Source organism: Alosa pseudoharengus, unplaced genomic scaffold, assembly GCF_046254945.1.
Source record: "Alosa pseudoharengus isolate Yale_2024_CS ecotype anadromous, Long Island Sound unplaced genomic scaffold, YU_APseudo_1.1 YU_APseudo_1.1_scf_1, whole genome shotgun sequence".
Lineage (NCBI taxonomy): Eukaryota > Metazoa > Chordata > Actinopteri > Clupeiformes > Clupeidae > Alosa > Alosa pseudoharengus.
Genome location: NW_027468564.1, coordinates 42660311 through 42672086, shown reverse-complemented (window position 1 = coordinate 42672086; position 11776 = coordinate 42660311). Strand labels below are relative to the sequence as shown.

General features: G+C 47.0%; 2 protein-coding genes and 1 long non-coding RNA gene across 3 annotated transcripts; all 3 read right to left on the bottom strand.

Moving 5' to 3' along the window:
* Nucleotides 1-1785: 1785 nt before the first annotated feature.
* Nucleotides 1786-3255, bottom strand: LOC143142262 (uncharacterized). Its single transcript, XM_076303082.1, has 4 exons — nucleotides 2492-3255; nucleotides 2325-2408; nucleotides 2107-2229; nucleotides 1786-2003 (listed from the first exon to the last, which is right to left on the bottom strand). Exons 1-4 carry the CDS (start codon nucleotides 3159-3161, stop codon nucleotides 1807-1809), a joined length of 1074 nt encoding a protein of 357 aa, XP_076159197.1. The 5' UTR covers nucleotides 3162-3255; the 3' UTR covers nucleotides 1786-1806.
* Nucleotides 3256-3286: 31 nt separating this feature from the next.
* LOC143142334 (uncharacterized) lies at nucleotides 3287-5165 on the bottom strand. The gene is made up of 7 exons (XM_076303203.1): nucleotides 4946-5165; nucleotides 4712-4821; nucleotides 4304-4594; nucleotides 4061-4211; nucleotides 3843-3978; nucleotides 3570-3740; nucleotides 3287-3389 (listed from the first exon to the last, which is right to left on the bottom strand). The coding sequence occupies exons 1-7, from the start codon at nucleotides 5022-5024 to the stop codon at nucleotides 3287-3289; spliced, it is 1041 nt and encodes a 346-aa protein (XP_076159318.1). The 5' UTR covers nucleotides 5025-5165.
* Nucleotides 5166-7380: 2215 nt separating this feature from the next.
* LOC143142210 (uncharacterized) lies at nucleotides 7381-10450 on the bottom strand. Its single transcript, XR_012990909.1, has 4 exons — nucleotides 10372-10450; nucleotides 9570-9673; nucleotides 9219-9354; nucleotides 7381-9116 (listed from the first exon to the last, which is right to left on the bottom strand). It is a non-coding gene; the product is annotated as an uncharacterized LOC143142210 (long non-coding RNA).
* Nucleotides 10451-11776: the final 1326 nt, after the last annotated feature.

Below are 11776 nucleotides of genomic sequence, written 5' to 3'. Positions count from 1 at the left end.
ATTATTATGTTTCTTTTACAGCATATAATAGATATTTTTGTGTAAAGTCAAAGAAAAGATGGCAGGTGGGAAAAATTCACTTTATTATACACAAGAAGGCAACACAGAACATTAATTTCCTGGTGCTGTCGCTCCTGATGCTGGTGCTGCCGCTCCTGATGATGCTGCCGCTCCTGATGCTGCCGCTCCTGATGTTGCTGATGCTGCCGCTACCGCTCCTGATGCTGCTGATGCTGCTGCTGGGGTGGGGTGAGAGGCTGTGCCCAGCGTCCTTGCCTCATGGGGGAGGGGGGTGGGTGGAGAGGGGTGGGGGGTGAGAGGCGCTGTGCCCAGCGTCCTTGCCTCACGGGGGAGAAGGGTGGGGGGAGAGGGGCGGGGGGTGAGAGGCGCTGTGCCCCAGCGTCCTTGCCTCACGGGGGAGAAGGGTGGGGGGAGAGGGGCGGGGGGTGAGAGGCGCTGTGCCCCAGCGTCCTTGCCTCACGAGGGAGAAGGGTGGGGGGAGAGGGGCGGGGGGTGAGAGGCGCTGTGCCCCAGCGTCCTTGCCTCACGAGGGAGAAGGGTGGGGGGGTACTGGTGCTGCCGCTCCTGATGCTGGTGCTGCCGCTCCTGATGCTGCTGCTGGTGCTGCCGCTCCTGATGCTGCTGCTGGTGCTGCCGCTCCTGATGCTGCTGCTGGTGCTGCCGCTCCTGATGCTGCCGCTCCTGATGCTGCTGCTGGTGCTGCCGCTCCTGATGCTGCTGCTGGTGCTGCCGCTCCTGATGCTGCCGCTCCTGATGCTGCTGCTGGTGCTGCCGCTCCTGATGCTGCTGCTGGTGCTGCCACTCCTGATGCTGCTGATGCTGCTGCTGGGGTGGGGGGGTGAGGGGTGGGGGGTGAGAGGCGCTGTGCCCCAGCGTCCTTACCTCACGGGGGAGAGGGGTGGGGGGTGAGAGGCGCTGTGCCCCAGCGTCCTTGCCTCACGGGGGAGAAGGGTGGGGGGGAGAGGGGTGGGGGGTGAGAGGCGCTGTGCCCCAGCGTCCTTGCCTCACGAGGGAGAAGGGTGGGGGGGTGCTGGTGCTGCTGCTGGTGCTGCCGCTCCTGATGCTGCTGATGCTGCTGCTGGGGTGGGGGGGTGAGGGGTGGGGGGGAGAGGGGTGGGGGGTGAGAGGCGCTGTGCCCCAGCGTCCTTGCCTCACGGGGGAGAAGGGTGGGGGGGAGAGGGGTGGGGGGTGAGAGGCGCTGTGCCCCAGCGTCCTTGCCTCACGAGGGAGAAGGGTGGGGGGGTGCTGGTGCTGCTGCTGGTGCTGCCGCTCCTGATGCTGCTGATGCTGCTGCTGGGGTGGGGGGGTGAGGGGTGGGGGGTGAGAGGCGCTGTGCCCCAGCGTCCTTGCCTCACGGGGGAGAAGGGTGGGGGGGAGAGGGGTGGGGGGTGAGAGGCGCTGTGCCCCAGCGTCCTTGCCTCACGAGGGAGAAGGGTGGGGGGGTGCTGGTGCTGCTGCTGGTGCTGCCGCTCCTGATGCTGCTGATGCTGCTGCTGGGGTGGGGGGGTGAGGGGTGGGGGGTGAGAGGCGCTGTGCCCCAGCGTCCTTACCTCACGGGGGAGAGGGGTGGGGGGTGAGAGGCGCTGTGCCCCAGCGTCCTTGCCTCACGGGGGAGAAGGGTGGGGGGGAGAGGGGTGGGGGGTGAGAGGCGCTGTGCCCCAGCGTCCTTGCCTCACGGGGGAGAAGGGTGGGGGGGAGAAGGGTGGGGGGGGGTGAGAGGCGCTGTGCCCCAGCGTCCTTACCTCATGGGGGGGGGGGGTTGAGAGGCGCTGTGCCCCAGCGTCCTTACTTCACAGTTTGTTGAGCCCGTACCCTAGAGTGGTACCAAACATACAGCCGTAAATGCTGCAGGAAGTGCTCCCTTGTCATGTACGGCAAATGGTGCTTCAGCCGTTTCAACCGTGCATTAAATTGCTCAGCCTGCTGGGTGTTTATGCCTGACAGCTGAGGATAGCTGTCAGCATTATAGCCAACACTGCAACCTGCACACACACAAACAATTGAAGAAAATACAGTATCGTTGTCTTGCATTGACAAGAACAACAAGTGAACAACAAGTGTAATGCGTTGCAGAACATTGCTCACCTTTGTGATTCCTCCAGTGCAACCGGTCTATGAGGAACCAGCTCCTCTGGAAGAAAGCTGGATCCCTGTTAAGGCTGAAGCTGTGCAGCTTGCATGCATTATCATAAATGATAACATCCGGTGCTGAAACCCATATAAGGAATGTAGACAGAAATCAATAGATGTTGCAGAAAATTTGTCGAAATTGGTACTACCAAAAACATGAAGGAAGTTTTTACCGGTCAGCCATCTGGTCTTCAATGCGGTAAATGGCAAGTCAACGGACTCCGGAGACTCCATTACCGCATAGCCATAGCAGACACCTAGTGTAAATATGACATGAATTTATAGAGCAAAATATAACTAACCACATTTAAATGGTGAAATGTGATTTTTGAAAACACACCATGCTTGCACAGCACTGTAAAGATTCCTGGGATGAGGGCAAAGTGCCTTGGGGAAATCTTTTTACAGCTCCTTTCCTTTTTCCTCCTTATATCTGCCTCATACACACCCCTGGCTCTCAGGATGGGGAGGAAGGGGAAAACGGCATCATCCACATCACCAGCATTAGGCTCCATAATGTCCTCTTCAGCCACTTGCTGGAATGGAGCCTTTGCCACCCTCCACACCTCTTCCAGCAGAGGCCTTAAGTGGGGGGGGAAGTGGCCAAGGGTGGTGATGATGGTCCACCAGAGGGGACACTGCTCAGCCAGTGCTTTCATGACAGAGGACAACTGTGTCACATTGTCCTCTGTCATGAGGCACTTAATAATGCCCTCCATCTCAGGCCCCAAATGAAACAGAGCACAAGCTGGCGTGGCCTTAGCCAGCTCTTTGAAAAGAGCCCTGTAGGGTTCATCAGGCTTGATGCTGTGGCCCTCCTCAGCCATGTTCCTCAAAAGGGGCAAAATAAATGGGGCCTCCTTCTCTGCAACCACCAGAAGTTGAGCCCATTCTTCTTGCCCAGTTAGACCTTCCCCATACCTCTTCAGGGCCTCCCTGAGGTGTGGGGACTTGATCAAAATTCGATCACTATGACTATTGGAATGAAAAGCAAAATTGATGACTGTCATTTATTTTGTATAATTATATTTGTATAATATAATCTTGACATATGTCATACTATGACTGATGTTCATTTGTAAATATATATCAGACAAGTTGAAGGATTGCATACATATACAATGTTAAAAAATACTTATCTTCCTTCTTTCCCTTGGTCCTGAGTGGGCGGTGTAGCCTGGGGCTGCTTGGCAAACCGGCGATGATAACCAAGCGTGGTGCCATCCATCACCACAGCCCTGCAAGGAGCACATACCTGTTGTTATATGTTCAGTTGTGTTCAATTGTAATGTTGCTACTAGTATAACTACTACTACTACTACTACTACTACTACTACTACTACTACTACTAATAATAATAATAATAATAGCAATAGTGATGATGATGATGATGATGATCATGGTGATGATAATCCAACCTTGGATTAGGCCCGCATTGAGGACAACAAAAGCCCTCAACCTCTTGGATGTCCACCAATTTAAGGAACGACAGCCATGCCCACCGAAACCTCTTGTACGTTATTATCTCCACCACCCCATAGTCCTGAAGATTTATCATCAGGCTTTGATGATAATTGTACATGGAGGTTCTACAAGGGCAATGTGACAAAGTGAGCAAAGAGAAGATTGTTGGATAGTATTCATTTTCATATTTGCTCTGCACTGTAAGGCTTGCCTCTGCTGCTGCTTACCCAGAACATAAAAAATGGGACATGTAGTCCCGCAGGAGGTTGTGGTGCACAAAATAACTGCCCATCTGCAAGATGAATGGGTGCTGAGGGTGCAGCTTTCCCTCGCAAGAACCATTTGTGCAGGCATAATGGTAAGCTGGAATTGAAGTGAAAGTGTATATGAGTTAAATCGAAAGAGTGATATAAAATGAACTCTCCTTTCTTTTTCTTCTACTCACATTGGCAGGCCACTGTTGCTGTTGTACTATACAGTGGCTTTGGGGTGCCAGAGAGGATTCTCTGATTGGAGTATGGGGCTCCACAGCTGCACACTCCACCCATTGTGGGATAAAGAGTCATAGGGTTGCAAAGAGCCTTACAGAAAAGATCCTTTGAAAACAAAAAAATTGTATGTGAAACATGAACTGACATGTGGACCCCCAGATAAGTATTGCATTATAATAGTCCCATTTGGTGGATACCTTAAGGTGAGGGGGGATGTGGAATGAAATTGGGTCAATTCTCAAGGCTGTCGGAATATTTTCTTGGCCCCTTGCCCTTGACCTCTGGAGCCTATCCCCCCACTCATCCCACACTCCTTGTTCCACCTGGGTTCCGTCTGTTAGACCCTTTATATGTCTACAGGAGTGATGATCTGCACACATATGGCAATAGGGCCGCCCATCTTTGCCAGACAAATATGTGCAGTCATCACCCCTGCACAGCACAAACATGTTTGGGTCAAATGGCACTTGGTAAAAGTGTTCGCCATCCTGAGGAACATATGACAAGACATTCCATATTCCACATGAGACAATGAGCAATGTATTGACCTAGGAACTATGTTTATATATCTATATTTATCTATCTATCACATTTCTGTAACTCACATCTGCTGAGGCATACTGATGATCAGTTGCCCTGATCTCAGCCCCCTCAGCTATGATGACTGAGATCAGGGCATCAATATGCAGACAGGAACCATGCATTCCTTTGAAGTCTTTGAAAGAAACAAACAAATGTTGTTTTTCATTATTTTGCTGTACAATATATGATCATTACATATGTCAACAAGTTAATGCGATTACCAGTATACACTCAAAAAAGTCTTAAAGCTTATGTACCTTCGTACAACATGCAGCTTTTAGATGTTGTATTGATCAAAATTGATCGCTGCATGTTGCAGGAACATGTTTGGACCATATTCCTTCCATCACGAAACAGAATGTGTCTTGTTTTGACAAACACATACTTTGTTGTCTGTTTATGTAAAGACAGAGAAAAAAATTACAAGGCACTATTGTAGTGGTTATGAAGGGAACTGCTTGTATTATTGCTTTAGGGATATTGGAAACAGATATTGCATACAGATAGAGTAAATTCACATTCAAGCAAATGTAATACTGTACTACTAAAACATAATTTCATATGTTTCAGATCGCTTTTTTATAACTATGCTGTAATCTTTTGGGTATTTTCACATCTCTTTCACTGGGTCAAGTGTTGCTTTTACCTTCTACTTTGGCCACGGTCTCAGGGTTGTACTAACTGTTGTGTGTACTGGCTTAAGTGTGAATTTTATATCTATCGACAGTAGATCAACCTTAGCTGGGAGGATTTCAGGTCCATTTGATGTTTTGAATTGATTGTCTTTGCCATGGGAATGTTATTGTGAGTATTATTTACCACTGTAGAGTTTGATGGGACCAGGTAGATGGACCCAGATGTATTGCATGGCATCACCATGTCCTCTGACAGCAACCTCCCCTTGTAAACCTCCAAATCTGGTATGTCCACAAACTGTTGATAATAAATTGATGTAAAAAAAGCTACATCATTACATCAGCATACACATACATCAGAATACCATTATAGACCTATACTAGATTAAGGTAATGATTAGTCAGTTGTTGCACCCCAAAAGGGAGGGAGATTTAACTGTGAGAGACTTAAAAGCAAGCCTGGGCATTAACATGTTTGTGCAGGCAACGTTTCGTGTCTTCTTCAGGCAAAAATAAATAAATAAACAGAAGCCTGAAGAAGACCCAGCAGGGTCGAAAAAGAAACGTTGCCTGCTGTACAGTGTTGCGGACATTATATTTTTTCATTTGAGTAAGTTTTTTTTGTCCTGCACCTGCCAGAAGGTGGGATGTGCACACAATAACTTTTTGCTGAACATTAACATGTTTGTAGCATGCCTCAGATCCAACAAATCATCACATTTCTTGCACTGTATGTGGGAAAGGGAGAGCGCAATAACCTCACCTGGCCTATGTATTTCTGGAAGCTAATGTGATAGTGCCAAGATGTGGAACTAATCCATGTTCTGTTTCTATAAATTCCTACTTGTAAATGTTTCTGTAGCAAAGGGAGGGCAGTCCTATGGACCAACAGCTTGTCCTCCATGTCAAACAGCCAGACCCCATGGTATGGTGGAGTGCACGTCCCTCCCCTTCGGAAAGGGCACTGGTGCGTTTCAGGCACCCCCGTCGTACTTCACCCATGCCAAGGTGACCCACACACTAATGATTTCAGGCACCTTTCAGGCAACCCCGCTTTAACCATCTCTAGAGTGGCTCTCAGGGGCCAACATTTCCTGGGGGGTCCGTCATACGACCAACACCTTGATGCACCTCTGATTGGCCTTGTGCCAAGCCTTCCCACTCTGATTCCAGGCAATCTTGTGGCAAGCACTTCCGTTTAAGTGACTTCATAATTTTTATACTTATAAACGTTTTTTTTTATTTAGTACGAGGTACATACAGCTTCACAATGCTGCACACTTGAGCAATCACAATCACACTTAGTTACAGGTCACAGAATAGACCACTAAAAAGAATAGAATAGGAAACAAGTTCAAGTTCAAGTACTTTATTGTCATGTACTCAAAATAAATTATAAGTAATGCTGTTTGTTCAAGAGACAGCTCAACTTAAAACAGCTCAGCAAAAGTAGTAATTGGTATATTGTAAAAGGTATATTGTGTGTGTGTATGGGGGGGGTAATGGGGTGTGTGTGGAGGGAGGGGGTATGCTGTGTGTTTGGATGTGAGGGATGATGAAATGGTGAGTGTGCATGGGGGGGGATTAATGGGGTGTGTGAAGGAGTAGGGTGTACATGTGTGTGTGTGTGTGTGCGTGGGAGGGGGTGATGAAATGGTGTGTGTGTGTGTACGCGGGTTGCGCGCGCGTGTGTGTGTGTGTGTGTGTGTGTGTGTGTGTGTGTGTGTGTGTGTGTGTGTGTGTGTGTGTGTGTGTGTGTGTGTGGAGGGTGGGGTGGGGGGGTGTAATGGAAGGGGGGCTGTACCTGTGTGTGTGGATGGGATGAAAAGGTTTGTGTGTGTGTGGGAGGGGGGGTGATAAAATGGTGTGTGTGTGCGTGTGGGAGGGGGGGGGTGTAATGGGGTGTGAGGGAAAGGGGGCTGTACCTGTGTGTGTGGATGGGATGAAAAGGTGTGTGTGTGTGTGTGTGGGGGGGGGGTGTTGATGTCTGTGTGTGTGGGGTAATGGGGTGTTTGGATGTGAGGGATGATGAAATGGTGAGTGTGCATGGGGGGGGGGGGGATTAATGGGGTGTGTGAGGGAGTAGGGTGTACATGTGTGTGTGTGTGTGTGCGTGTGTGTGTGTGGGGGTGATGAAATGGTGTGTGTGTGTACGCGGGTTAGGTGTGTGTGTGGGGGTGTGAGGGAAGGGGGGCTGTACACGTGTGTGTGGATGGGATGAAAAGGTTTATGTGTGTGTGTGTGGGGGGGGGGTGTTGATGTCTGTGTGTGTGGGGTAATGGGATGTGGGGGGGAGGGAGATGATGAAATGGTGAGTGTGCATGGGGTGGAGGGTGGTGTGTGGGTATGGTTTGGTGTTGGAGGGTAACTGAAAAGGTATATTGTAAAGGGGATTAATGGGGTGTGTGAGGGAGTAGGGTGTTGCTGTGTGTGTGTGTGCGTGGGGGAGGGGTGTGTGTGTGTGTGTGTACGCGGGTTAGGTGTGTGTGTGGGGGTGTGAGGAAAGGGGGGCTGTACACGTGTGTGTGGATGGGATGAAAAGGTTTATGTGTGTGTGTGTGTGGGGGGGTGTTGATGTCTGTGTGTGTGGGGTAATGGGATGTGGGGGGGAGGGAGATGATGAAATGGTGAGTGTGCATGGGGTGGAGGGTGGTGTGTGGGTATGGTTTGGTGTTGGAGGGTAACTGAAAAGGTATATTGTAGAGGGGATTAATGGGGTGTGTGAGGGAGTAGGGTGTTGCTGTGTGTGTGTGTGTGCGTGGGGGAGGGGTGTGTGTGTGTGATGAAATGGTGTGTGCAGGGGTTTGGTCTCTGCATTTATCCCAATCCGTGAATTAGTGAAACACACACAGTGAGGGGGGTGTTGGGTGTTGATTGTGTGCGTGTGGAGGGGGATGGTGGGAGTGTAAACTGTTCAGCTTCAACATGACGCACACTTGAGCAATCACAATCACACTCAGTTACAAGTCACAGAATAGACTATTAAAAAAAGAATAGAATAGGAAACAGAACAACAGTGTAAACTGTTAAGCTTCAACATGACACACACTTGAGCAATCACAATCACACTCAGTTACAAGTCACAGAATAGACTATTTAAAAAAGAATAGAATAGGAAACAGAACAACAATGTAAACTGTTAAGCTTCAACATGACACACACTTGAGCAATCACAATCACACTCAGTTACAAGTCACAGAATAGACTTTTAAAAAAGGGGTTTGGGTTTGATTCCTGCGGTCACCATTCGCCCTTGACCAAGGCACTTTAGCACAAGGAGTGATTAACGTCAAAAAAATCTAGACTGGAGTAACTCAACATTTGACATCTCCGATATGTTAAGTGTTCTAAAGACGTCAAATAGCAAAAAGCCTTATCGTTAGCAAATTGATAGCCAAGGAGCCAGAAGTGAACACGCATGTATGGCTATAAAAACTGTGCCTTCATTTTACAACTAAACACGAGAAAATACTTTTATAACCCTTGAGCCAGCTCCTTACTACTTGATCTCAATGGTAATGCAGCGTTTGTTTGCACCTCCAAAAGCATGGCGTACCTGGTTACCTCCCAAAAACGCCCTTAAAACGCCCACAAATACCTGTATGTGTGGAAGAATGTTTAAGCGACATAATAATAAACTGACTATGTTGTGTAGTATACATATCGACATCTAAATGGAATATTATATGAAACTCATGTAAAGAGCGTAACCAAAATAATGTCTTGTAAGCATAGTCAATTAACATTACACTCGAAAGGGAGGTTATTGGTCCTCCATCCACAGGATCTTGTTCTGGAATACAAAGTGGTCATGAAGTAAATTTTCTGATATTTTGCACTGCTAAAGTGAACAAATTTGAGATACAATTTGAAAAACAACGCAAGATGTACTTACCTAGGACCACTGAGGGATCAGAGGGTGGGGTAGTCACGGAGGAGATGAAGGCAGAAGGGCAAGGGGTGGGTGTAGAAGAGATGGGAATTGGGTTGGGTGTAGAAGGGGTGGGAATTGGGATCGGACCAGAAGCAGCCTGAAATGAAACAAACTTTACATAACACTCATTTAAGAGCAACACACAATTGTGAGGCGTTCTCCACCTAAACATACACAAAGGTACTTTAAAATGATTTGTACTGTCTCCTTCAAGCCTTACGAAGTATCTGTCAGACTGACATCCTGTCAACATCTTTAAGTTATTGTAGAACGACTTATGGGGTCAACTAATGCTTAATAAGGTTTACTCACTGGACGTCTATGCCTCTTCAGAGAGGGAATGCGGTCCAAATCGAGACCATGTAGGTCTCTCTTTGTGAAGCATGAAGAGGCCACTTTCGCCAAGGTTGGAATATCTGAAAGAGAAAAGGGTTCAGTAATTACAGGCAACCTTAAACACAGGCATCCCAATATTTCTTTAAAAGAGTCTAGGTCTAAAAACCTGTGAGAAATCTATGTCTGAGTTTAAATCTTACCAATTGAAAATAATCTAGCATTGTAGGAGATGTCTCAATGCCTAACTGATAATGTATAGTTACTGTTATGCTGATGTATCATTGAATGTATAGTTACTGTTATGCTGATGTATCAATGAATGTTTTGAATTATTTTATCATTATCTTTTGGTGAATGAGTCTGAATATAGTCACATTTTGCGTTACCAATAACCCCACGTATTATCATAGATAGGTGGCTGACTGTACCAAGTAAACACAGGACGTCTCAGACTACAGACACAGAAACTATTATCATTATCACACCGGCTACAATATACATTTAACTTATTAATAACGTGAAAGCGTCAAGTTAAAAATCGCCTTATTAATTCAATATAACGCCTATCACCCATAGTTCATGTGTGCAAAATGCAATGTAAAGTAGGCCTAGTGTCAATACACTAGTCGTTTAGACGATATCATTGTTATTAGATGATATCGATCGTTTTTAAAACATCTCAAAACAAAGCCATGACTCATTGTAAATATCAAAAATGAAGATATGGGAGGTTTATTTGGAGATTCACCACATCCATCACGCCAAAATATAATCCTACCTCGTTTTCTTTTATCCGCCATTTTCAAATATGCCGCGATTGTTAGAGGAAACGGAAATACGAGCCTGTAGGAATTGAACGAATCGCATTGCGACCTTGCGCATACTAATGAGGTGGAGTTAACATGTTCTCGCCCTGGAACACGGCCTCATCCATGCCTCGCACTGCGTTTGCAACGCTCCAGAGATTCTACCGCTGGTACAAGGCGTACACGGTAATTGCCTGAATTTATTGTATTTTCTTTATACATTAATGTATGTTTTCTTGCTTAATATTAATGCATGGTATGTGTTTTGTTGTTGTTGTCTGCCAGTTTTCACGGTGCTCATGACGAGCAAAGAAAATAAAGAGTCATGACATCAGTATGAAGCGTGGACCAAGTTTTATTGACACCAGCAGTAGCTACAGTGAAAACGTCGCCTCTGACCAAGGATTGCTGTGTTCCTGTGGCGATTGTCGGCGAAACCTTGGCTTGTCGTCACCCTTCTACGTCCTCCTTCCCGGGCGACCGTGCAGCTGTTCACCACGATAGGCCTTCGTGTGCAGTCGGCTCGCCCCAAGAAGAAACTGAATTGCGTGGGCGCGCCTTTTCGGTGGACTAATGGACATTTAATCTTCGCGTCTTCAGCGCACGGCTCCGCGCATCGTGTTGGACAATTGAGGACTCGCTTTGTTCCTGCCGTGGGCTACAGCTACTCGACGGGCTCTCATCTGCCGTGTCACAGGTCGTATACTACGTTCTTATGAAATGCTACCTTGGTTGATGTGATTAGAAACGCTTTAAGAGGCAACAGACACTTTTCTCGTCATATCTACCTTGCCAATGCCTTGTTTACAGTTTGTAAGGGGAATTTGAAACTTTATCCTTGTTTCAAATGTCATGATTGTGTGAAGAGCGGTTTTAATGAAAATATGGGTTTATGAGCATTGTACTGCCATTTAACCACTGTTTGTATGTTTTAAATTAACCCTTTGTGTTACAAAATGTCTAATCAAAACGAAGCAGAGGCAGGTGATGGTATGTTAAAAGAAACTGAAGTAGTCTTTATAGAGCAAACAAAGTGTGATATTTGTGGTCAAAACAAAGAGGTTGTTGAATTTAACGGTGAAAATGTAGAGAATGCCATTAGACATTTTTCATGTACGTCATGCACAGAAAAGCCAGAGGTCAAAGTGAAAGGTCCTAGTGTTGCCATTCAGACAAGCGAAATTAGAAAGTCTTCCCGTGAGAGACATTTCACGCCAAAGATGCAAGAACTAAAAGAGCAAGAGCTCTCCCAGAAAGAAAAAAGATTTCAGTCTGCCTATGAAAAATGGAAAGTCAAAGTCAGAGAAGTAAGATCGGAGTTGAAGACTCTGTGCACTGAGTCAATCTTATTTCAGATGATGGATGAATTGGAGAAGC

Coding starts and splice junctions, on each gene's coding strand:
- LOC143142262 (XM_076303082.1), bottom strand. CDS start 3,161: ATGACAGTCATCAATTTTGCTTTTCATTCCAATAGTCATAGTGATCGA. Junction 2,409..2,491: donor TACAGTGCTGTGCAAGCATG/GTGTGTTTTCAA, acceptor TATTTACACTAG/GTGTCTGCTATGGCTATGCG. Junction 2,230..2,324: donor GAAGACCAGATGGCTGACCG/GTAAAAACTTCC, acceptor TATGGGTTTCAG/CACCGGATGTTATCATTTAT.
- LOC143142334 (XM_076303203.1), bottom strand. CDS start 5,024: ATGGTCCAAACATGTTCCTGCAACATGCAGCGATCAATTTTGATCAAT. Junction 4,212..4,303: donor ACATCCCCCCTCACCTTAAG/GTATCCACCAAA, acceptor TTGTTTTCAAAG/GATCTTTTCTGTAAGGCTCT. Junction 3,979..4,060: donor AGCAACAGTGGCCTGCCAAT/GTGAGTAGAAGA, acceptor CTTCAATTCCAG/CTTACCATTATGCCTGCACA.